The following is a 23,525-nucleotide window of genomic DNA, read 5'->3' as shown; positions in this document are numbered from 1 at the left end:
GGATGGACCTGGGACCTCGCACAAACTAGACACTCTATCGCTGAACAAGGCCTCTAGCCCAGATGTTGGCTCTTCAGTCCCATGGTCTCCTTCTGTTTCTCCTGTCCTTTCTCTGTCTTCTTCATTCTTCTCTTCCTTCCTCTCCCTTCTCTTTTTCCCATTCTTTTCTTCTTCCTCCTCGTCCTTTTGTTTCCCCCTTTCCCTCTTGCTATCACCATTACTTCTCTTTTTTATGAAATATTTATTTTTTGAGATAGAGTCTTGCTCTATAGTCCAGGCTTGCCTGGGAATCACTGTGTAGCCCAGCCTGATCTCAAATTTGCAGGGATCCTCTTGCCTCTGTCTCCAGAGTGCTGAAATTACAGGCATGCACCACCATGCTAAGCCTCATACTTTTTTTTCCCTCACTAAGGCAGGGTCTTTCTTGTTATGTAGCCCTGGCCTTGAACTCAATGCTGGCTTCCTACCTTGAATTTTAAAGGGATAGGGAAAAAAATTCAGGCCCTGAGATACCCAGCCCTACCCACTGAGAACTGCTGTACTCTTCAACACGTGGTGCCGCGGCTGTGTATCCGTGTTCTGAAGCACTGCAGTGCTGAGTCAGAGAAGACCCAGAACCAACACTTCAAGGTGGTTTGTCTGCTGGAGGTGTCTCTGTCCCTAGTGACAAGGCCTCACTCTCCTTGGGTACCATGTGATTCCTGCTGCTTGTTAAATGTTTCTGAGCCAGGCAGTGGTGGCACAAACCTTTAGTCCCAGTACTCGGTAGGCAGAGACAGGCGGATCTCTGTGAGTTCAAGGCCAGCCTGGTCTACAGCACGAGTTCCAGGACAGGAACCAAAGCTACAGAGAAATCCTAGCTCGAAAAAAAACCAAAACAAAACAAAAAAGTTTCTGGATGGGAAATGCACACACTGATCATGATGGGAGACCTGCAGGAGGCACTTTCTGGGAAGCCCAGAGTTAGCTTGACCTCGATGCGCATATAGGTTTTCTGATGATGAGGTAAGGAGGATAAATACTTATCAAACTGAACATCTCTTAGGGAAAGGATGCTTGGATTCAGCATGTTTCCTAGCTTGCTTTGCTCCCTGAGAAGCCCCTTTTTAAGTCACTGCTGAAGTAACTATGTATATACAAGTGCCTGCCATTTGCCCTTTAACCAATAAAGTCGTGTGTAGAGGATCCGAATCAGAAATTATGTCCAAATTTTAAAAAAGAAATTCTTGCCAACCACACACAAGTTTAATGTCAGGGGGAATAATAAAATGAGTCAACAAAAGCCACTGTTTATAGGGGACCCACTGTCCCTGTTCCCTTGGGAACAGAACCATGACATCAGTTTTTCTGGGGCTGGCTGATGGGCCTGATAACGTAGCTACAGAGGGAATATTCATGTTCTGTCGTGATTATCGAAAGACCCTTCCTGCAGTACATATGGGAAAAAAAGGACTTTCAGAATATCAAAACAAGATCTCTAAGCAAGAGCCATTAAAGGCAGTATCTTTAGTAGGATCTAAAAATATTCATGCAAAACCAAACATCTCTTCTGCTTTGAAAGTGCCTTAAGGAACTGCCCAATTAATCACCAGCCCAGCAATTACTCTCCGGCTACAGTGTTGCAGAAGCTGAGAAGCCAGGATGCATAGCTTTCATACTGCAGCGAAGAGCTTAGTGCCAAGGATTAAAGCAATACTTGGTTGTGCTCAGAGGCCCTTTCCAGCCTAGAGTGGATTTATTGTTGGCCCTTGGCCTTCTATTGTCCAGACCAGTTTGGAAACAAGGAAAGCCCAGAGAGCTGGAGAAAACTCTCCTCTTTTCTGTCTACTTTCCTTCTTACGTGTATTGGCTGTGTTACTCTCAAATCCAGAATCTAGGGTGGCTTTCTCAGTCTCTCTGGTAGTCAGCTTCCCTGAGCTGCTCTGTGGAGTCTCTGTTAATAAAGAGGCCTAGACATGGGGTACAAATCAGCTCTGACTCGTTTCCTTGACATTTCCCAGCTCCTAACGCCCCCCCACACCCACCCCACCCCCAAAGAAGTTTCCTTCCAATTACTTTCTGGCACACTGACTTTCTCTTTCTTTACTTTCTTTCTTTTCTTACTTTCTCTTTCCCCTTGCCTCTAAAACTTTTTTTAATGCTGCCATTTGGGAGAGCTTCATAATAACAGCAACGTGTTTAGAAGAAGCCAGCTGTGAGGGGTGTTCTCTCCAAAGACACTTTAGAGTTATTAAACTGGCCATTTCCAGGCTGACTTTGAAGATGAGGGGCAAGGCAGGCTCCCTGAAGGGGAATGGGGCGCTCTGGGAGCTGACTGAATTCTGCCAAGATGGGACTTTGAGACCTGGCCCCAATATTTATAAGCTGTCATTCAGGTTATTCAGCTTCTGGCACTTCAGCCTCCTTTTTCTAACACAGTGATCGAATGGCGTGTATAATGAGAAGCAACCCCACTGATGCCGAGGCCACTCCTGGTTGAGGCTAGCGAGGCTTAGGATGTAGATCGAGATAATCTGCCAAAGGCTCTGAGAGCCTAGTTAAACCAGGATGCCAGGGCAGGGAGGTGGTGTGGGCCCTTTAAGAGGTGATGGAGCCAAGTTGGGGTCCTTAGGTCAGTCTTGGGCATGCTGTTCTGACTTCCTGATGGTCCTGGGATTCCTACTCTCTCCCTTTGATTCTCTGTTGCTTTCTCTTCCTCTGCCATCATATCATCTGCCAATAGGTCATGACCAGAGGCAAAAAGAAAGAGCTGCCTGATCTTGCCCTTTCAGTCTGCAAAAGTGTGCTAAATGCCTTTTCTTTATAAATTAGCCTGTCTCTAGTATTATATTATAATAATAAAAACTAGGTCAATAGTCAGAAAAGGTCTCACTGTGTAGTCCCGACTGGCTTTGAACTCACTATGTAGCCTAGGCTGACCTCAAATGTGTAGTCCTCCTGCCTCAGCCTCCTCAGTGCTGGAATTGTGAGCATGCACCACCAAACCAAAGATATGCTTTTGATGGGCAGGTAGCGGAATGCTTTGTAAATGTTAACTTGATTCGTGAAATAATAACCAGGCCAGCTTGAAGATAAACAATTATATTTTTACTTATTATAAGGGGAAACTCACGCCACGAGAATGGAAAGTCCAAGCTCCCCTGTGTCCCGCAGGAATCACCCAGAGAGAGCGAGCACCTGGTCTGTCCCAGTTTTTCTTCCTGGGCTCCAGGTAGCCACGCCTTAATTAGGTTCCACTTCTTAGAGGTGATTGGTTAACAAAGCCTCCCCCATCACCTCCCCCTTTTGTCTAAATAAGATCGATCCAAACCTAATACAACTATATACAATAGGAACAGATACCAAATATAAAATTACAAACAATATAAGCAATATTAAGCAAGGAACACATAACAAAAGTTTTAATAAACATTCTATTGAACCGGAAATAAGCTTGGCTAAATCATGAGGAAGGTAACTACGACTATCTAATCTTCAACCCCATCTAAGATCTGAGAAGGGAAATAATATTACTTGAGTAAGCAGGAAGTGCAATCAAGCAACTTCCAAAATGTGCAACAAATGACAGAGACAACTGGTTACCAGAGCAACCACCCAAAGTCTCCTTTGCAATGTTGAAGCAACCAATTTTGGCTAAGGTCTAAAATGACTGACAGACCATTTTCAAAGGCAATAAACTTTTCAAAACTATCTTATCCTGTCTTGGCAGGATTTGATAGTCCTATTTTATCCATTTATGGATACTATGTATCTTTGTCAGTGGTTGAGATATGGGCATATCTTTGCCCAAAATTCAGTTCTGCCAAGAAGAAAACAAGCTCCAGGTGGAGTGTCGTTGGTGCTCAACATTCTCTCGGGAAAAGATCAGTGCTGCCAGGAGCAAGTATGTCTCTCTTCAACAGAACAGTTATTTAAATGCCACTTTCTACAGCTCTTTAAAGTGGTTGAAGATTATCTATCTATGCAGAATATAATCTCTATGTATCTAAAGAACCAGATTATCTATCTATGCAGAATATAATCTCTATGTATCTAGAGAACCTGATTAGTCTAACTATAAGTATGACAAACATAGATCCCTATTGATCTATAATTCTTAATACCCATATAACTTAAAGACTAAGACAATAAACAACTGTGCTATAAATGAGGATAATGACCTCCAAATGTAAACAATGTATAAGCATCTTGATCAGAGGTAGAAATGTGCACTGCAATATTGTAAATATATATCAATATATAAAAAATGTTTTAAACAGAGGTAGCTGCATGCATGCATACAATATTCAATATAATTTAACTTTGTATCAATATACAAGAATCTATACCAATGTAATTGTCTATAAGTAATAACTCACAAGTATTTACTCTATTGCTCACTATTATTATTAGTGTGAGTAAGCTCATACCAATCTATTATCCCATCCAATTTCCCCCCTTTTTTTCTTTTCAAAGAGATCCCTGAGTCTATAAAATTCCTCCCTAAACCCTCAACCATATACCAATTATAATCAACCCCCAAATGAAGTCCCTAACCCTGAGGACAAACTTTGTTGGGAGAGGTGATGTCGTCTTTTAGAATTACTGGGAAGGCAGGTGAAACTCTGGGGAAGCTATCCTGGAGATTTTTACATACTGACGAGGTTAAATTTTGCCTTTTTACCTTTTGTTTTTGGTCATCAAATTTGATAATTTTTTCAATCTTTTAAAAATCTGTTTACCAATGCCTTTTGTAATGTCTGGACCTCCTGTATGAAATCTGTCCAGTAGAGATAATGTCTCATCCTTGGACATAATCTTTATGGCATGCATATTACCTTATTGAAGAGACATTTTATCAGTCAATCTGTCATGTCCCTTTGACAGAGTCCGATGAATACACCTAACAGTGTGAATTTTTTCAAATAATGTTTTAGCACCCACTGTCATGGACTGGGTTTTATGTGCCAAATCAGCAGTTTCCTTTTCTAGAGTGCTGAATCTCTCTTTCAATAAATTACTATTAGTCTGTACCTTTTCCAAAAATATCTCAGTTGACTGAACCTTATTAAGTAAAGTCTTAGTATCCTTTAGATGTACAATCTCTTTTTTGAAAAGTTTGTTATCAGTCTGTACCACTTTTAAAAGCATCTCATTTGACTAAGTTTTGTTATTTAAAGTGTTTATTCTCCTCTAGATGTACAACCTCCTTTTTAAGAAGTTTTGTACCAGTCTGTCCCATGTTTAAAAGTACCTCAGTTGACTGAAAATTGTTAGTTTAAGGTGGTCGTGTAAGCTGGCATGGTAGTTGCTTATGACCTTCACCTGTCCTTCATCGCCCTTCAGATCAACTTGAAATCGCTCACAACTCCTAATATGATGTAAGTGGTTGGCATCGTGTATTGGTTAAGAATTAAAGGTAAAAGAAAACGAAACCTGTACCCATCTGGTACAGACGTGGCTTTCCCCTAGTGTTCTCTGTTTATTGCTGTGGGGTGTGGGGGTGTTTACCAGGGCCTGTATGTGAAGGCTAGAGGACAACTTTGTGGGGTCAATCTCTCCTTCAGCTTTACCTGGCGTGGGTGGTTTGTTTGATTGCCAACTGGACGCAACCTAAAATCACCTGAGCAGAGAGAGTGTCTCCGTGTCGAGCATGTCTGGAGGGGATTATCTTGATTGCCTCAGCTGATGTGGAAAGATCCAGCCTGAAAGTGGGCTGAATTCGTTCATCGATTTGGGGACTTGGGCTAAGTGGAGAAGGCCAGCTGAGCACAGTTATGCACGGTCCGTTTCTCTCTGGTCTTGACTGTGATGTGATGAGCTGTTTGAAGTTCCTGATGCCTTGGCTTCCCCAAAGGAAGGGACAATAGCCTGAAAAGGAAGGGAAAGTAAATGCCTTCTCCCCCAAGCTACTTCTGTCAGGGTGTTTCATCCCAGCAACAGAAAACAGACAAGAACACGGGGTGGAGGGGGGTGGGGGGGTGAGAATCAGCTCCAACCCTGGTCACCAGGTCCACGCAGCAAGCACCCTCTGCCTGCTTTTTGCTGCTCCCCTCTACCAGAGGTTTTGATCCATAGTTCCTTGAACCAAATACAGAACTTCAGGTATGGAGGGCTGAGCATATTAGGAAATAATCACACAAACATGGCTGTCTTCCCCAAAATGTATCTTATTTCTTTTCTTTCTTTTTTTGGGGCACTCAGACTCCAGTCTTCTATATGCTAGACACGCATGTTATTACTGAGCTGCCCAACCCCTTACTCTTGTGTATTCTTTTCCACTTTTGAGACAGGCTCTCACTATGTAGCCTGGGCTGGCTTTGAACACCTGCTCCACCTGCCTCTGCCTCCCAAACGCTGGCATTATAAATGGTGCCATTGCTCCTGGCTTCAAAACATATCATGGTTCAAAACAGGCCACCTTTCTGGTAACGATCACTCTTCGCCCTGACAGAGGAGCTGTGTGTTTTGTTTTTGTTTTAAATAATCCCTCACACAATCCTCCATGGGGAGACTGGAGCTCAGCTCATTTAAAGCGAGGAGCAATGCCATTTTCACCTCACGTTTATGCTTTTGAATTTTACATCGAAACTGCTTTTCTAGATAATTATGTAATATTTGTGGCTATTCATTTCTTAGACCTTTTTTTGGGTTTTGTTGTGATTTTGTTTTGTTTTGCGAGACAGAGTTTCTCTGTGTGTATTCCTGGCTGTCCTGGGTAGACCAGGCTGGCCTTCTGCTTGCAGAGATCTGCCTGCCTCTGTGTCCCACGTGTTGTGACTAAAACTGTGCGCCACCACCATACAGCTAACCTTCATTTCTATATGTATGGGTATTCTATCTGCGTGTGTCTGTGTAGCAAAGCATGCAGTGCCTGCAGAGGCCAGAAGGGGGCGTTAGATGCCGTGGGACTAGAGTTACACACGGACTAGAGTTACACAAGGTTGTGAGACACCACGTGAATGCTGGGAATCAAACCTCAGTCCTCTGGAAGAGCAACCAGTGCTCCTAACTGCTGAGCCATCTCTCCAGCCTCTTTATGGTCTTGTTTAATGGCTACACAGTATCCCAGAAAACCTGAACCTAACTATCCTCGTGGTAAGTAGAGTGAGGCCTCCTCCACGTCATTTTTGGCACAGGCGGCGGCGGGGGGGGGGTGTCTGTGAGGAAACCGTGTATATCAGTGTCTGCTATTCTTTGGGTTGTAGGATAAATAGATAAGGAAGACCATCCCTAGGGCTTTAAAGGGGTTTTGTTTTAACTTATTTTATTATTTGTTTATTTTGGCACTAGGGCGTTGTGAACAGTTGGCACTTTATCACTGTGTTGGTCAGGTTTTGCCAATTCATACAAACTAGAGTCACCTGAGAGACCCTCAGTTGAGGAACTGCCTCCATCAGATTGGTCTGTAGGTCAGTCTATAGGGCATTTTCTTGGGAGTTTTCTTGATAGCCATGGTAGGGCCCGCACCTGGGCTGGTGGGCCTGGATGGTATAAAAGAACAGGCTAATCAGATTAGTAAGCAATGTTACTGCATGATCCCTGCTTCAGTTCCTACCTCGGGGTTCCTGCCTCGACTTCCCTCAATACTGGACCGCGACTCGTAAACCAGATAAAAAACCCTTTTGTCCCCCAGGTTAATGCAGCGACCGAGAGCAAACCCAGGACAAACACAGAGCTTCATCCCCAGTCTTTGCCTTTACATTTCATTTTCCCTGACCCCACGTCCTCCTGTGGTCCTCTGAAGATGTAGTCCATCATGAGGTCCTGCCTCTAGCTTCATGACGGGCAAAGTTGGTTTCATGTCCTCTCTTTGCGTTTGTCCCCAACTAAAAGCAAAAAAAAAAGGCCCTTAACAAGAGAGATAGAAAAAGCCAAAGATTTCTTCCCAGAATTGGGCACTGTGGCCGAAGGTGACAGAGACCTTTTTCAATGGCGTGTGGCGGTGCCAGGCACCAGGGTCTATTCTATGCTTGAATTTTGCAGATGACAGTTAAATCAGTCTGGGAAAGTTTTCTGGTGGCCATACACAGCCTTCAGTTCTTGCTTGGCCCACGTGTAGAGTCAGAATTAATCTTTATTTTTTATTTTTTATGCTTATTTATGTATCATGTGTGGGTTACATATGGAGGTCAGAGGACAACCCAAGGAAGTTGTTGGGTTTGTTTTTTTTTCCTCTTCAGGAAATGGGTTCCAAGGATCGAGCTCACATGGCCAGTTCTGGCTAGGAGTGCCTCTACCCACTGTGCCATCTCGCCAGCCCTAGCTTTAATCTGTAATTGTTGACACAAGCATTCAGAGAAACATCTCTTCATCATGTCCAGAAACATATTTGGGGACTTAGCACGAACCGCTGGGGAAAGAACTAGGTTTACAGATGTAGTTTACAGAAAGTCACGGCAGCGCATGGCCTAGAGAAAGGCAACTGAGGCCCTCTCTTTCCCTCCCTTCCTCCCTCCCTCCCTCCGACAACCCACGATTTTCTGGCGCTGCTGGAGATGGAACTGAGGCGTCTCTCATTATGGGCAGTTGCTCCACCACCAGACTACACTCTGGCCTCTTTAGAGGCCCACCTGAGTGGATGGTTTTGCATGGCTGGCTTCCAGCTTCTCACTAGCATCTCCGGTGGCCTCTGTTCCTTCCATTCGGGGAGGAAAGAGTCATCCTCACCGAGAGGAGCAGTGACATCTGAACATCTGAGCGTGTACTTCTGAACCCATCCCCCAGACTTCTTGCCTCCTGCCCTTTGCCCAGCCCTTTGACCTACCTGTGGGGAGCCACCATTGAGTGCGGAGTAGCAGGGACAGCAGCCTGTTCTGCTGGTGTACACACTTTGCAGACATCTGTAAGTGATGGGTATATGGAAGACGTTAGCCTTAAGCAGACCCCAGGTCCCCATGCCAGCTCTGCCGTTTCCCAGCGTGGTGACTTTGGGTAACTGACTGTTTTTCTAAACTTCGTCTGTTAAGCAGGAATGGTAGTGCCTGCCTGGCATGGTTTCCGTGGGAGTAAAGTGGGAAGCACTCTGTGCATTGTGAGCACAGAGCACTCCGTGCCCAGAATGCCTTCTTTATTGAACCCAGAAAGAATGGCCATGTAGGCCTGCTGGCTAACTGTTAGCTGGGCATAGTGGTACACATCCCAGTACTCGGGAGGCTGAGGCAGCATAGTTTGAGGGTAGATGGATTCCCGTGTATGTATTCACAGTGAGACTTTGATTCAAAATGCCCCAAGCAAAGCAAAGTACAATACAAACTCCCTTAACACTGTGATCCTGCTATCCTATTAAAGCCATACAATGCAAAAATATATATGCACATATATTAACACACCTTTAGGTTTTGAGTCCCCAGGGCCGAGGCTCGTTGCTTGGTAGTAGAAAGACGGCAAACACAGCCCTGATCTCATGACCCCATTTTTCTGGGTTTCTCGTTTGCGCAGGAGGAGAGACTTCCCACGTAATTAAAAAGTCGTATTTATGACCAAAAATAAAAGCCCAAGCACTCATGGAAAGAACTATGCATTTGTCACTGTGACGGGCGAAAGCCCAGTGCGTTTGCTCTGATTGCTAAGTCAGCCTGGTTCTGCGGCTGCACAGTGCAGCACACGCACGCCTAAGTGCTCGTGATAAACCTGGGGGACCGAAGGCTTCGCACATCTGCTTCAATTCACATTTGTAAATGAGAGAATTCATTTCCCTGATGTAGCCAGGAAATCTGGGCCGAGGGGCCAGGCGGGGGTGCTTTCAGATGGGCAGTGTGAACATCCAACGTGGGATTTATTTCCAACTTTGAGTTGTGAAACAAATCATAAAACAATTAGAATGCAGTCTGTTTTTTTTTTTTTAAAAAAAGAAACAATTTAAATAAAATTGACTTGAGTTTGGTCCTCCAGGGGAAAAAAACGCCCCACCAAGAAGGCAGGGTCTGTGCGTTTGTGTAGCTACCTTTTGTGTGGTGAAGGTCTGCTGTGGTCCCTGGTGTCTTGTCCTCAGACCCAAGTTGTGGTACAGGCCATGAAGGGCATTCCCTTGGTGGCAGCAGGCTAGTAACATGTGAGACACGATATAAAGGAGCAAATCTGTCTGTGCTTATGAGCGTGTGTCTGTGTGTGTGTACCTGGGTGTGTAGATATGCACCAGCATGTACGTGTGAGTGGAGCGCATGCCTGTGTGTGACCATATGCATGCATGTGGATCCGTGTATTGTGTGAGTACTTGCCTGTATGTGTGAGACTGTAGGTGAGTGTGCATGCTGGCATGTGAGTGTGGCTATATTTCTGCATGTGTGTGCATAAGTGCACACATGCATGGATGTGAGAGTTTGTGCAGATATGTGGGTTCGGTGCGAGTTGGTCTGCATGAACCCACATGTGGGGACCTGCAAAGGAATCCAGCAGAGTGACTATCATGTGCCCACATGGGACCAGCTAGCCTGTGCTCTTTGGTAGAAACTTTTCTACCTAGGTTCTTCCAAGAACCCCCCCACAGTGGGCACTGTGTAGTGTTGCGCCCGCCTCGGCCAGCAAGGAAGACGCGACACCGGAGCTCTTCTTGCATGCAGTTTATTCAGGACCTTGTTCTCTTTCTCTCCCTCTCTTTTTCTCCCGCCCCCCCCCCCGGGCAAACCTCTCCCAGCCCTTAGAAAGGCACGGGCCGCCAACCCCGGATTGCCAGGTGGGCACTGCCCATAGGTCCACGCATATGCAAGCAGCTGACAATCATGGCGTGATTAGGAGTTGATTATCACAGAGAACACTCGCTTTCGGGATGGCGGAGGGTGGGAGCCAGCACCATCAGGCGCCGCTCCACGCAGCTCTCTACAGTGTAGCTCCTTTGTGGGAATTACAACTGGCTCTTCTAGGCCCCAACTTGCTCTGCTGAGAAAAGGGCGGCAAAACCTGCCTCACTGGATCCCTGTGGGATGCAGGGGGCTCTCTTAGGTTTACTCCAGCAGGGTGCAGGGAAGCCAGACCCTCACCTCCTGCCTTACAGGACTGCTAATGTCTAGTGCAGAAGACCTTTTGGGGAGCTCACTAGCTGTTCTCTGGGGCCTCACTTGGCCCTGCTCCCTGGTCCTGGCAGACTCCTTGCCGCCCCTGTATTTAGTCCACGTAGGTTCTGGTGGGCAGTCTGGAGGAGCAGAGTCAGGACGGGGTTGTCTGTGAGACCTGGTGGGCATTAGTGTGCTAAGCTGCCATGACTAAGCACCACTGGCTGGGTGGCTTGAGTAGCAGGAATGGATTTTCTCTTAACTCTGGCGACCAGAAGTCTGGCCTCACGGTGTTGACAGGGCTGGTCTCTTCTGAGGCTGCTCTTGGCTTGCACATGGCCGTGTTGTTGCTGTATCTGCCTGTCAGCTTCCCGCATTGTGTGTCTGTGTCTTGGTCCCCTCTTATTAGGACACTGACCTCTTGGGTCAGGGTCTACTCTTGTGTCCACTTCATTTTGCCTCAATTATCTCTCAAATTGGGGTCTCAGGCACATTCTGAGCTACTGGGGATCAGGACTTCATCATAGAAATTTGATGGGAACACCAGTTAGCCCATGGTGTCATCAAATTCGAGTTTGATGTGTGAAAGGGAACTATCAGGTGTGTTCATCCCAAAGCATTGCGACATGATGTGTCATCTACAGAGGTTATGCTCCAAAACTATGTCATTGATTTACAGAAAAACACGTTTTTACATGTATACATGCATGTAAAGGTGTGAATGCACGTGTGTGTGTGCACGCACACACATGCTGGAAACTGATGTCAGCTGCCTTCCTCAGTCACTCTCTATATGTTTTTAAATTAAAATTAGATTTCAGGCCATCAAGATGGCTCTGAGTGGGTAAAAAAAAACAAATCTTTATTTATTTGTTTATAACTAGCAAGAATTTATTCTCTTCTATCGTGTGTGTCTCAGGCTAATCATCAAACTGTGTGACCACCTTTCTCTGCTGACAAGCTTTCCCCTGAGCCTAGAAATCAGGTTAGGTTAGAGACCTCAAACCCTAGAGACCATCTTGTCTCCTCCCCAGTGCTGGGATTCCCATCTCACGCCTTCATTCCTGGGTTTTCGTGAGCTCTGGGGAACCAAAGCCAAGTCTTCATCCTTGCAGGGCAAACATTTTACCCCTGGGTCACCTCCTCGGGTTCTAATGTTTTAAGTAAACTTGGTAGTTTCATGTTCAGCCGCATTTATAACTGTCCTCAGCCACTGCACACTACCTGCTTGGATGCAGACGCTGTGGTGAGCTGGAAGCAGAGAGCGGATGCTTAGTTTTAGGCAGGGTCTGACAAGCGCCCGAGACAGTAGAGACCCTGACTCTCATGTGGAAGAGGCTTAGCCTGTCTGTCTCCCAGAACCCTGAGGGGTCTCCTCATGCAGCCAAAAGCTGTGGTAGAAACCTCTATCCAGCAGGAGGGCCTCAGAAGGGATCTCTTCCTGTCAGCTCCATGTGAGGAACCCTCACAGTGGGTCCAATGGGACGTGTTGCGTGCCCAGCAAGCGAATGAATAGGAACACGAACGGAGGGTTCCCAAGGAACTGGGTTTTGTTTGTAGACCACCCCTTTCAATACATTAGCGTGCACTTTGAAACGGCAGTCTTCAGGAAATCTGCCTGCTCATGTGGTTTGGAAGAGAGTGGCTCGGCGAGCTGATGGGAGTCACTGATTAAAGCCACATTCCTTCCAGAAGAGTCTGGCAGCTCTGCCAAACGCCTGGGCCAGCCCAGCCGCTCTCCAGTTCCTGTTTGCCTTTGTAGGGAGGTTTTACCTGTTTCTGGGGGTTGTAGGGGAGTGGGTACCTGAAGCTCAGCGAGATGTTCGCTGACCCCAGAACACCTGCCTATGGTCCCCCAAATCAACAAAGCCTTTGGAAGTGAGGACCTGGAACTTTTTCATTGTTGTTTGCCTTCATTTGTGATTGACCTACAAGGACGTTCACTTAAGTTATACAGCTTGATACATTTAGATACATTTGCAGGCTTGGGACCTTTCCAACAATCAAGTTCTTGCCTATAGCTGTTGCCCTCCAAATTTCTTCATGCTTGCTTGATGTTTCTTCTTTCCATCCCTTTGCCAGCCCATCAAGAATCACTGGATTTCTGTTACTTTTGATTAGGTTTAGTTCTTTTTTAAAAAACCACTCCTTTATTTAGTATGTGTATGATGTGTGGGTGCGTGGGCATGTTGAAGTCAAAGGACAACTTGCAGGGGTGGGATCTGTCCTTCCACCTTGTAGGTCCTGGGGACTGAGCTCAGGGTGGTAGGCTGGACCGCAGACACCTTTCCTTAGTGAGCCATCTTGCTGGCCCTTGTTTTGGTTTGTATTTTGAGACAGGATCTTACACCATAGCCCAGGCTAGCCTCAACTCATGTGTAGCCCGGTCCAGCTTTCAGCTCACCATGATCTTCCTGCCTGGGTGCTGGGATTAGAAGTGTGAGCCATCATGTCCAGCCAGGACTTCACTCTTTAAGCCAGGTTGGCCTAGGACTTTCTATGTAGCCTGGAGTGGACTTGAACTCATGGCAATGCTCCAGGCCTAGCCTCCTGAGTGCTGGAACTAGACACCTCCTACCACCCCTGGCTCACAGGTTAAGAAACTACTGAATTGTTCAGAGCTGTTTCACCTCGCATTTTGTTTTGGTTTTGTTTGTTTATTTGTTGGTTTGTTTTTTGAGATGGTTTCTCTGTGTAACAGCCCTGGCTGTCCTGGAACTCACTTTGTAGATCAGGCGGGCTTCAAATTCACAGAGATCCACCTGCCTCTGCTTCCTAAGTGCTAGATTAAAGGTATGTGCCGCCGCCACCTGGCTCACTTTACATTCTTGTCAACAGTATGTGAGAATTCTGAGAACCACATCCTATATGCTCCCTCCACCCACTATTTTTCAAGACTTTCTCCTTATTATTGATTTGAAGCAATCTGATTATGATATTTTTTTGTTGTAATTGTTTTTGTTTTGACACAGGATGCAACTCTAGCTCATGCTGATAATCCTCCTGCCTCAGCTTCTCACATGCTGGGATTACAGACATGAGTCACCACACCTAGCTAACAACCCCCCCACCTAGTGTGTGTGTATGTGTGTGTGTGTGTGTGTGTGTGTGTGTGTGTGTGTGTGTGTGCATATGTGCACATGGGTGTGTGGTACACATGTGGTACGGAGGTCAGAGGCTAACCTTAGGGAGTCTGTTCTCTCCTTCCTCCATGGGTTCCAGGGATCAAACTCAAGCTGTCAGGCTTGTTCAGCAAGCACTTGTGCCTGCTGAGCCATCTTGCCGTCCTCCAGCTACAGACTCTGTGTTCTATTGAGATTCTTGGATAAATGGGTTTGTAGCTTCCATCAAATTAGAAAACGTTCTCGAACATTGCCTCCTCTAATGTTTCTTTCTACTCTCTCCTCCGGTGCCTCCACTCCATGTAGTTAGCCTCCCGAAGCCCCACAGTCCCTGCCTCTCTTCTCTGTTTTCCTTTTTCAAGAACTTCTTTCTGTGTGCAGTGCGAATGCTTTCTATTATCCCTAGCTTCACTGGTCTTCTCTTTTGCAGTTAATCTGCCATTAATTCCTCCATCGTGTTCTTCATCTCAGACATGGCCATTTTCACCTCCAGGATTGTGATTTGGGTCTTTGTGACGTCTTTGGTGTTCCCCCTTCTGGAACACATGCACACAGTTGCAGTAGCTGTCTTATGTCTTCGTGCTATTCCCAACATCTGTGGCCGTTGTGGAGTTTTGATTAATTGATTTTTCTCATCCTGGACCCCGTTTTCCTGGTGGTAATTTCTATTGGGTGGTGGAGTTCCAAAGTTGCTATAAATATTCATGAGTTTCGCTGTTATAGCTCAAGATGGAGCTTCAGGGGCTGAGAGTGGAGCTCGATGGTTGTGTGTTTAAATTACATTTTAGTATATGTGTGTGTGTTCGTGTGTGTGTGTGTGTATCTGTGTCTGCGTGTGTATGTCTGTGTGTGAGGGGGTTCAAGTTCCATGGCACATGTATGGAGGTCAGAGGAAAACTTCCTGGAGTCAGTTTTCTCCTTTTATCATGTGAGTCCCAGGGTTGGACTCAAGTTATCAGGTTTGGGAGCATGTCCCTTTACCTACTGAGCCGTCTTGGGCCGATAGCTCAGTCTGAGAAGAGCTTGCCAAGCATGTATGGGACAATCCCCAACACTGCGTAAACTGAATAGCATGGATTGTGTCAGTAATTCCAGCTCTTGAGAGGTAGAGGCAGGGAGACAGGAAGTTCGAGGTCATCCTCAGCCCCTGAGGGAAATCAAGGCCAGCATGGGCTAGAGAGCCTGTCTCAAATCAAGCAAGGAAAAATAACCTTTCAAAAAAATTAAGAAATGTAGCTCAGTTTCCAATAGAGAGAATTCGTTGTTGTGGCAACATGGGAGTGCACACAGATGTGGATGGCGTGGGACAGCGGTTCAGTGTGGCCCTCGGTAACATATGTTGCGCATGCCTCCATAGGCATGCTCAGGTCAGTATCACCGCAGACACGTATGTAAGATGTGTGCTGTGACCATAGCGATGATGTCACTATACGGGTGGGATGTTTTTGCTCCATTGCAATGTTACAGGAATATTTGTGTGTGCAACTGTGGCACACAGTGTAACCCGAGCTTGATCGTCCCCTCTTGCTGAGGCAGGACCCTCCAGGTGCCTTTTGTGGCATATTTTGGAGAGCTGGTGTCTACACCTGGACACGGTATCCTTTGATTCCCTGAGTGATTCCCTAGCTGCTGTTCCCTGTAGTCCTTTCTAATAGTTCTCCTGACCCCAGGTAGTTTCCTCACCCACTTCTATTCACTGGGACTGTCCTTACTACCCGGATGGGCCCTTGGCAGATCTCTGTGGCTGTCTCAAGGGCAGCGGACCTCTGTGGCTGACTCACAGAATTGACATGGTCCTCCCAGTGATGGCTTTGGCTCTGAACTAGACGCTTCTGGCTTTGCTTGTTCATAGCCTCCTTCTTGGATAGGAATAAACCCACCCCTCGTTACCCCAAGTTTATGTGCTTTTCTATTGAGCTCTAATATGCATGAAGAACACTTTCAGCGCTGTTTATCCGCAGCCCTGTGAGAAACAGCTTAGCCGACCAGAGCACATGGTTTGGGTATCATTTCTTTTGTCTTTACAATTTGCAAAGTAGCTAGTGCCAGCCACAGCCCTCACCTTCTCCAAGGTCCTAACATGCAGTAATTCTCCTTTCCTCATGGTTTTGCTTTCCGTGACTCAAGTTGCCCGTGACTAATGACAGTCTGAATATAATGAGTATTTTAAAAAAACCTCCAGTAACAAACGGCTCCTACATTTCCAGCTGTGTGCTGCTTGGGTAAAGTGGTGAAATCTCACACCATCCGCTGATTCTAGGATATGAATCGTGTTTTCCTCCACTGCATCTATGCCGTTTGTGCTACCCACCTGGCATTTTCAGGGCTCGATGACCTGAATCACCTGAAGCACACGATTGTCCTCCTGAGGAGCGTCCGAGGGTCACTAGTAACCTAACTCTGTGTCACAATGCCTGATCATTCTCCTTGGCTGTCTCATCACTTAGGTATCGTGTCATATAGATAGCATCCCGAGAACGACAAGACAGCACAACCCAGTGTTCTGAGAGAGCCCAGCACTTTTAACACGCTTTGTTACGGGATATTGCTATAGTTGTCCTGCTTTATTGTTAGTTAGTATGAGTCTTTTCTATCTGGTGAGCTTTCAAGTGCGTGCAGAAAACTATTGTTTCTGTGGGATTTGGTACTGCTTGCAATATTCGGCATCCACAAGGCTCATGGCATGAATCCCTGCAGAAGAGGGAGGACCTCGGAGCCACGGTGATATAGTTAGATTCGTTGGTCACTGCCTGTGTTCCGTCTTGGGATCCTCTGGTTTCCTGGGTGCCTTCTGGTTTCAGTTGCTGTCCAGCCATTAAAGCCCGTGCTCTCTGATGTTCAGTCCTATGCTTTTAACCAGTACATAATCACATTCACCCGTGGTCCAGACAGACAGACTCAACAACTGTGTGACCTGTACTCAGTGTCTTCTGCTCAGTCAGCCTTTCTCAAGCATAGACCTGGTTTCTATCAGAATAGTTTTTGGGGTGTGTGTGTGTATGTGTGGGTATATACTCAGAGGCACGTGTGTGTGAGCACAGCTGCATGAGTGTGCATGCATGTACATGTATGCACATGTACATGGAGGTCAGAGATCCATCTCAGGTGTCATTCCATAGAAGTGCTCTACCTGGGGCCCATTGATTTGTCCAGACTGGCTTCCCAACAAGCTCTGGGAACCTGCCTGCCTCTGCTTTCCCAGTACTACACTGAAAGCATGTCCTCGAACTGCACCTAGCTTTTTATATGGATGCGGGGGATTGAACTCAGGTACTTACGCTTGCATAGTAAGCATTTTATCAACTGAACTGAACTTGCCCCACAACTCCCAGGGCCCAGCTTTTGGGAGACATGAAAATTGCTTGGAAGCAGCCGAAGTCATCTTGCTTTGGCTTGGAGTCAGGTGGTTCTACGATTTGGATCTAGATCAGACACTTTTCTCTAGTCTCATTTCCCCCATCTGTAGGTGTGACCAGGAGGCTTGAAGACCGTTGGTACAGTGCCTGCCGCATACAAATCTTCAGTCATGATGGCACTTCAGTGCTGCCGTCACTGTCAGCGTCAGCAGCTTCTCCGTGTTTGGAGGGGTGGGGAAACGCTGCACCCTCATTGGTGTTAGCAGTGATGGGACCTGTATATATCTCTCCTCTTGAAGGAGAAATGAGGGCAGAAAATATGTGGCAATGTGGTTTGGTCCCAGGTGGGCCTTCAAATTCTGCTGTTTGTGGAACCTGCGTTCCACCTGAACCAACCCTGCAGTGGACTGACTTGTCTTTGTTTAAAAGAAAAAAATCAAAAAGACCCTTCAGTTGAATGTGATGGCGCGTGCCTGTAATTCCAGCACTTGGGGGGGGGGGAAGCAGGAGGTTCAGGAGTTCAAGGTCATCCTCACCTACTTCTCAACTTGGAGGCCTTGATTATCCAAAATTCTGTCTCAGAAAAGAAATTGACTGAGCATTGTAGCACACGCCTTTCTTCCCACACTTAGGGCAGAGGCAGGAGGAGTCTTCTGAGTTCCAGGCTAGCCTGATCTACACATCTAGTTCCAAGCTGACGTTGCTATATAGTGAGACCCAGTCTCCAAAGAAAGCACCCACAGGGCAGTCTCGGAAGCCCCGCTTGGCTCTTGTGCTTCTTTGAAAGTTTTTCTTTTCTTCTGAGAGGACTACACCAGAACAACACAGAACTTCTAACACTTGGTTTTTTTCTTTTTTACTGTTGAGGATCGAATCGTATGCTCGGTAAATATTCTTCTGAATATCCCTAGAATAGAATAACGTGTGGGGCGTGCATGTGTGTGTGTGTGTGCGCAAGTGGTGTGTATATCTCTCTGTGTGTGAATATGCGTGTATTCACATGTGTTCTCATGCATGTGGAAGCCAGATTGACATTGGGTACCCCCACTTTAGGTACTGAGGCAGTCCCTTGAAGCCACGGGTCACCACTCCAGCTAGCTTAGCTCTCCCACTTGTGACCTCCCTCCCCGCCCCCGTCTGCCCTTGAGCTGAGGTTACAGGAGGACCACTGTGTCCACTCAGCATTTACATGATGCTCTGAACGCCAGTCCTCATCCGTGCATGCCAAGTGCAGCTGAACTGTCCGCCCAGATCCAGAATTAACCCTTTAAATAAGCACTCTACTGCAGTCTTGGTTCGGTTCTGTTTGGATGCTACTTAGGCCATGTTATAAACTTGATTCCTTGCTACACTCGTCTTCCTAATGTTGTTTCTTGATTGTAATGGCTTTATCAAGGGAATCTCCATTCTTTCCTAATACCCAAAAATACTTTTTTTTTCTTTTGTTGATTTACTCCTTGGAGTTTATTTTGGAGAAAAGTCCCTAGAGTAGGGATTTTTCAGCCAAAAGATAGGAATGTTTTATAGTTTCATTTACGGCATTTCACCGAAATGAATCATTGCACACTCTTACTATTGTTTTCTTTTTAACTCTGAACTGGGGTCTCACTGTGTAGTCCAGGCTAGTCTAGAATTCCTGGATTCAAGCAATCCTCCTGCCTCATACCCCAAAGGAGCAGAGTAGCTGGGGCTATGGGTGTATGCCAAGTTCAGATCAATTGTTTTTTTAAAAAAATATTTTTATGATTTTAAAGTGTGTGTGTGTGTGTGTGTGTGTGTGTGTGTGTGTGTGTGTGTGTGTGTGTGTGTACAGGTGAGTACAGGTGCCTTGCAAGAATCAAATGTTCCTGGAGCTGGAGTTAGAGGTGGTTGTGACTCCCTGACATGGTTACTTGGAATCAAACTTAGGTCCTCTGGAAAAGCAGTTCATGCTCCTAACCAATGAGCCATTTTTCTCCAACCCCATAAACTCATTGTTTTCTTGTGTGTTGATCTGTGGTTCCCATCCATTCAAAACCATTTGAGATGTGAGCAGACGTTTTGAGCTCCTACAGGCCATTAATAAACATATCAACAGATCACAGTGGGAAATTGAGATTTTTTTTCCCCTTATACATTGTTCCCCCTGTGAGTTGCCTCCAAACTCCCTGTTTTCCTCTCTGGGCTTCTGAAGAGGAATGCTCTCAAAGCTTCTTGCCTGTTCTCAGAAGTTCATCCTTTATTTGCTGTGCAAGGAAGGCTGTGTTTGCGTGTGGAAACCCAGGACCGTATTGTATGCAGATGCTGGGGTGCGACCAGAAAACGGGACGTAAAGAGTCGAGGCCTTTAAATCGTGTTTTAGAAGTCCGGACACAAAAGAGTCTCTTAGAATTTAAAAAGAGAAAAGTATAAAGATTTTGGGATTGGGTTTCTAACTCAAACATTTCCTGTGGAGTTCAGCTGTGTTTTCAAACTCCTCGATGGGGAGGGGCTGGAGTTGAGGCAAGGAGGGAGGGGGATGAAAGGGAGGGAGGGGGAAGGGGGGGCAGAACCCTCAGATAAAACTGCATGTTTATGACCTATTGAGAAAAACGAATGTGTACAGGGAGGCAGAATAAAACACAACACAAAAACTCAACCCCAATGATCTGGGATACTCCTGGTAGCCTTAGCCAGGAGTGCTTTTCTCTCATGTGTGATTCCCACGTGGGTTTTTATTTTAAGATGAGCATAGCTTTAAAGTCATCGTGTGCCCCTCAGCCCTTGCCCTGGATTGGAGAGCAATCCAGGTGCGACCTGCGTTGTTAAAAGGTCATCTCCAACATCGGATGCTTTGTTCAGAAGGGAATGAAGACCTGCTGTTACATCTAGCTTAGAGAGCTGCCTGCACAGTGAGCTACTGTGGCTAAAGGATTTTTTCCTTTTGGAAACTACTGTAGAGTGTCTGCAGAGACTGCGGAAAAAGAGTCCTGAGGTCCTGCCCAGGCCTGCAGTTTCTGTGCGGGCTCACTCATCACTCAGCCAGGATAGGAGGGGATGTCCCGGTACACAGGCCTTAGACCCTGATGGAGCAGGCCTCCTGCTAAGGGATAGGGCTTCTGGGGCTTGAGCCTGGCTCACAGGGGCTAGCGTGGGTACTCTAGACTAGAGCAGAAGTTTAGGTCCACAGGGAGCTGAGAATCTGATGCCCAGAGACCAGGATCTGATGCCTGGGGCAGACTAAGGGCCTTGGGAGACCAAGGAGGCGGACTGAGGATAAAGCTGCCACACTCGAGTGTTCCTTGGCTGTCCTGGTGCTGTGTGATGTCCATGGCCTGCCCAGCATCCCTCCTCTCCCTTGCTAGTATTTGCCCTTAACCTCAACTGCTCCAACTCAGCCTTCTGAGAAGGAGGTTTGAGGATAGCTTCCAGACCACTGAGAATGTTCCTAATAGGTTTAAACTCAGACTGTTGGTCCTGGGCTGTTCCAGCCAGAGGCACCTTGGTCTTGATTGGATCCCCGTGTTCTGTGAAATCCCAGCTTGGTACTGTTAAAGAAAAAAGGTTTGGGGGCTGCAGAGATAGCCCACTGGATGAAGAGCCTGTTATGAAAGCATCAGGCTGGATTTCTATCACCCATGCAAAGGAGTCTTGGGTGGCATCCATACCTGTAACTTCAGCATCAAGGTGGGAGGTGTCCGAGGCTCCCTGGCAAGCTGGTCCAATCAAAATATTGAGTTGCTTTTTCAGTGAGAAAATTAAAGCAAAGATACCTGGTTTTGTTCTCTGGTTTCTATACATGCGCACATGGGTGCAAAACACACGCATGTGCACACAAACACCAAACACACACAAAGAAAGGGTCCTTGTTAAAGCATTGTATGGCAGCAACAATTCAAAATAAGGCATAGCGAGGGGGGTTTTATAGCCAAGGACCAGGGTGGGCAGTCAGTAGAGCAGTAGGCAAAGGTGAACTCTGCCTGAACTCGCCAGATAGGAAGAGGACTTTTGCTGAAGACAGGCCAGGGTGCACAGACATCACCTGGAAGCTGATGGAGCCTGAGGAACCTCACCAGGATTCCTGGAATGGTCAGACACTAAGGCTGGGGGCGGGGGTTGCTAAACTGATTCAGAAAGGTTCATGGCTAGCTCCGAATTTTACAAGGAAGCACAAAACAGACCCAAAAGAAGGCCCAGAAGCTTGGGTTTGTTTGCTCAATCAGAGAACCTTGTCGTCCACCCCTGGCTCCCCTTTCACTTCCTGTAGAGCAGAATTAAAAGTTACCTCTCAGAGCCAGGCACTGGTGGTGGCGTATGCCTTTAATCCCAGCACTCGGGAGGCAGAGGCAGGCGGATCTCTGTGAGTTCCAGGCCAGCCTGGTCTATAGAGGGAGTTCCAGGACAGCCAGGACTACACAGAGAAACCCTGTCTCGGAAAACAAAAATTACCTCTCAGGCTGGAAAGAGTACCCTTCAGTGGTGAGGCATGTATTTTTAGCATAAGTCTGGATTCTATCCCCAACACCTCAAAAATATAAATAAACAAATGAATAAGTAAATAAATAACTTTTTCCCCTTTAAAAAAAGATTTATTTTTAGTATGTGTATGTATTTGTTTGGTGTGTGCACCAAAGGTGAGCAGAGGTGTCTGAAGATCCCTTGGAGGAGGGGTTACAGGTGGCTGTGAGTCTCCAGATGTGAGCCCTCTGTAAGAGCAGCAAGCGCTCTTAACCACGGAGCCATCTCTCCAGCTCCTAAATTTGCACCTTTATGTTTGAACCTGAAGCACCAATACTAATACTGGTAAACGCACCATACAACTCAAGTTAGCAGGTCACTGCTTTTACTTTGTTGGCATTTAGGGTTCCTAACTAACCTCCCCCCACCTCAAAAGAAAGAAAAGAGTTAATACCCTTTGTATCCTTTCAGGACTTGAGCCCTGGCTCATCTGGGATGAGAGGGTGGGCCAGCTTCTTCCAAGCTTACATCTCTCTTGGGACGACTTTTAATTCTGGCCCTAGAAGTTGTTCCATGGCTGGGTAGCTCAGTGGTGCAGCATGTGTTTAGCCGGCAGCAGGTTCTGGATTCAATTCCCAGCAACCAAAGACTTTCCGGGAGGTCAGCTCAGGCCGTGAGCGCACCAGAGCTGTCCCTGTGAGTTGCCACAGCAGCATGCCATCCCTGTGGCATTTCTTTTCTTCTCTCCCATGTCCAGCACAGGGCTGGGCATGCTTGGAGACTTTTGTTCAATTCTACTGAACCGAATTATCTAGGCCAAGGACCCCCTGGGAAGGAAGAAAGGAAAATGTCATAGTGAATTAGGCCAGGACCCCAAGACTATGGAAGAGAGGGTCTGCGGAGATTCCTGGGTGAAGAGAGGACAGCTCTTGGGCACCCAGAGGACCAGTTTTAATCTACCCCTGCCCCAAAGTTTCTCCCATATGCCTTCCTTTCAGGGACCCTTGCCTGGCAGGAAGCCACCTCTGCTGCTTCTCCTGTTGTGCTTAAACATGGAGCCCAGCAGAAACGTGACATCCTCTGTTGAGGAGGCATCGGTGATATTCGGAATTGTTCAGTGTTTACTATTGCTTCTTCTCATTAGAATACAGCCTGTAGAATTTAATGACCTTTTCAGAAGTGTTCTGGAAAATACTGGAGACCCTTCAGCGCTGTTGTGGAGTTTTCCACTTCTCTGTTCTGCAATTGACCCTTCTCCCCCAACTTTTTGTCTTCTTGGTTCAGAAGTTGGATGGAGTCGCCAAGCTGCGGACAGTTCGGGAAGCCCCTTCGGAGTGCATCTGCCCCCCAGGTAGGTAATGCTCTCTTCCTTGCTGGCTCCTGACATTTGAAGGCCTGGTCCTTCTCGCTGGTTGTGGTTGTAAAATGTTGAGGTCACCGTCAGTTGAGAGGATGGTCTGGTGCTCCAGGCTGTGGCCCTCTGGGTACCACCCTGGGACCTTTCCTACTTGGCTTCCCTTGGCAGCTGGTGTGTCAAAAACCCCAGTCATGTAGGCAAGTGGCTGGAGCTCCCAGGGGTATTAAAGCTGGCTTCAAATAGAGCTGAGAGGCGGGAAAGTAGCAGCCCCGCTGAATGAGTCTGCAGAATGAACCAGAGGAGC

At 46.7% G+C, this 23,525-nt stretch overlaps 1 protein-coding gene across 2 annotated transcripts in view; it reads left to right on the top strand.

Moving 5' to 3' along the window:
* The window catches only part of Col23a1 (collagen type XXIII alpha 1 chain), a 285,085-nt gene that overhangs the window by 2,331 nt on the left and 259,229 nt on the right, over nucleotides 1-23,525 (top strand). For both annotated transcript variants that reach the window (XM_075992728.1, XM_075992729.1), the window contains exon 2: nucleotides 23,149-23,215. In XM_075992728.1, the coding sequence (XP_075848843.1) occupies nucleotides 23,156-23,215 (60 nt within the window). In that variant the 5' untranslated portion in view covers nucleotides 23,149-23,155. The remainder of the gene's footprint in view (nucleotides 1-23,148; nucleotides 23,216-23,525) is intronic.

This window comes from Microtus pennsylvanicus, chromosome 11 (genome assembly GCF_037038515.1).
Source record: "Microtus pennsylvanicus isolate mMicPen1 chromosome 11, mMicPen1.hap1, whole genome shotgun sequence".
Taxonomy (NCBI): domain Eukaryota; kingdom Metazoa; phylum Chordata; class Mammalia; order Rodentia; family Cricetidae; genus Microtus; species Microtus pennsylvanicus.
Note: the sequence above shows the minus strand (reverse complement) of the source record. Positions and strands in the feature narration are given on the sequence as shown.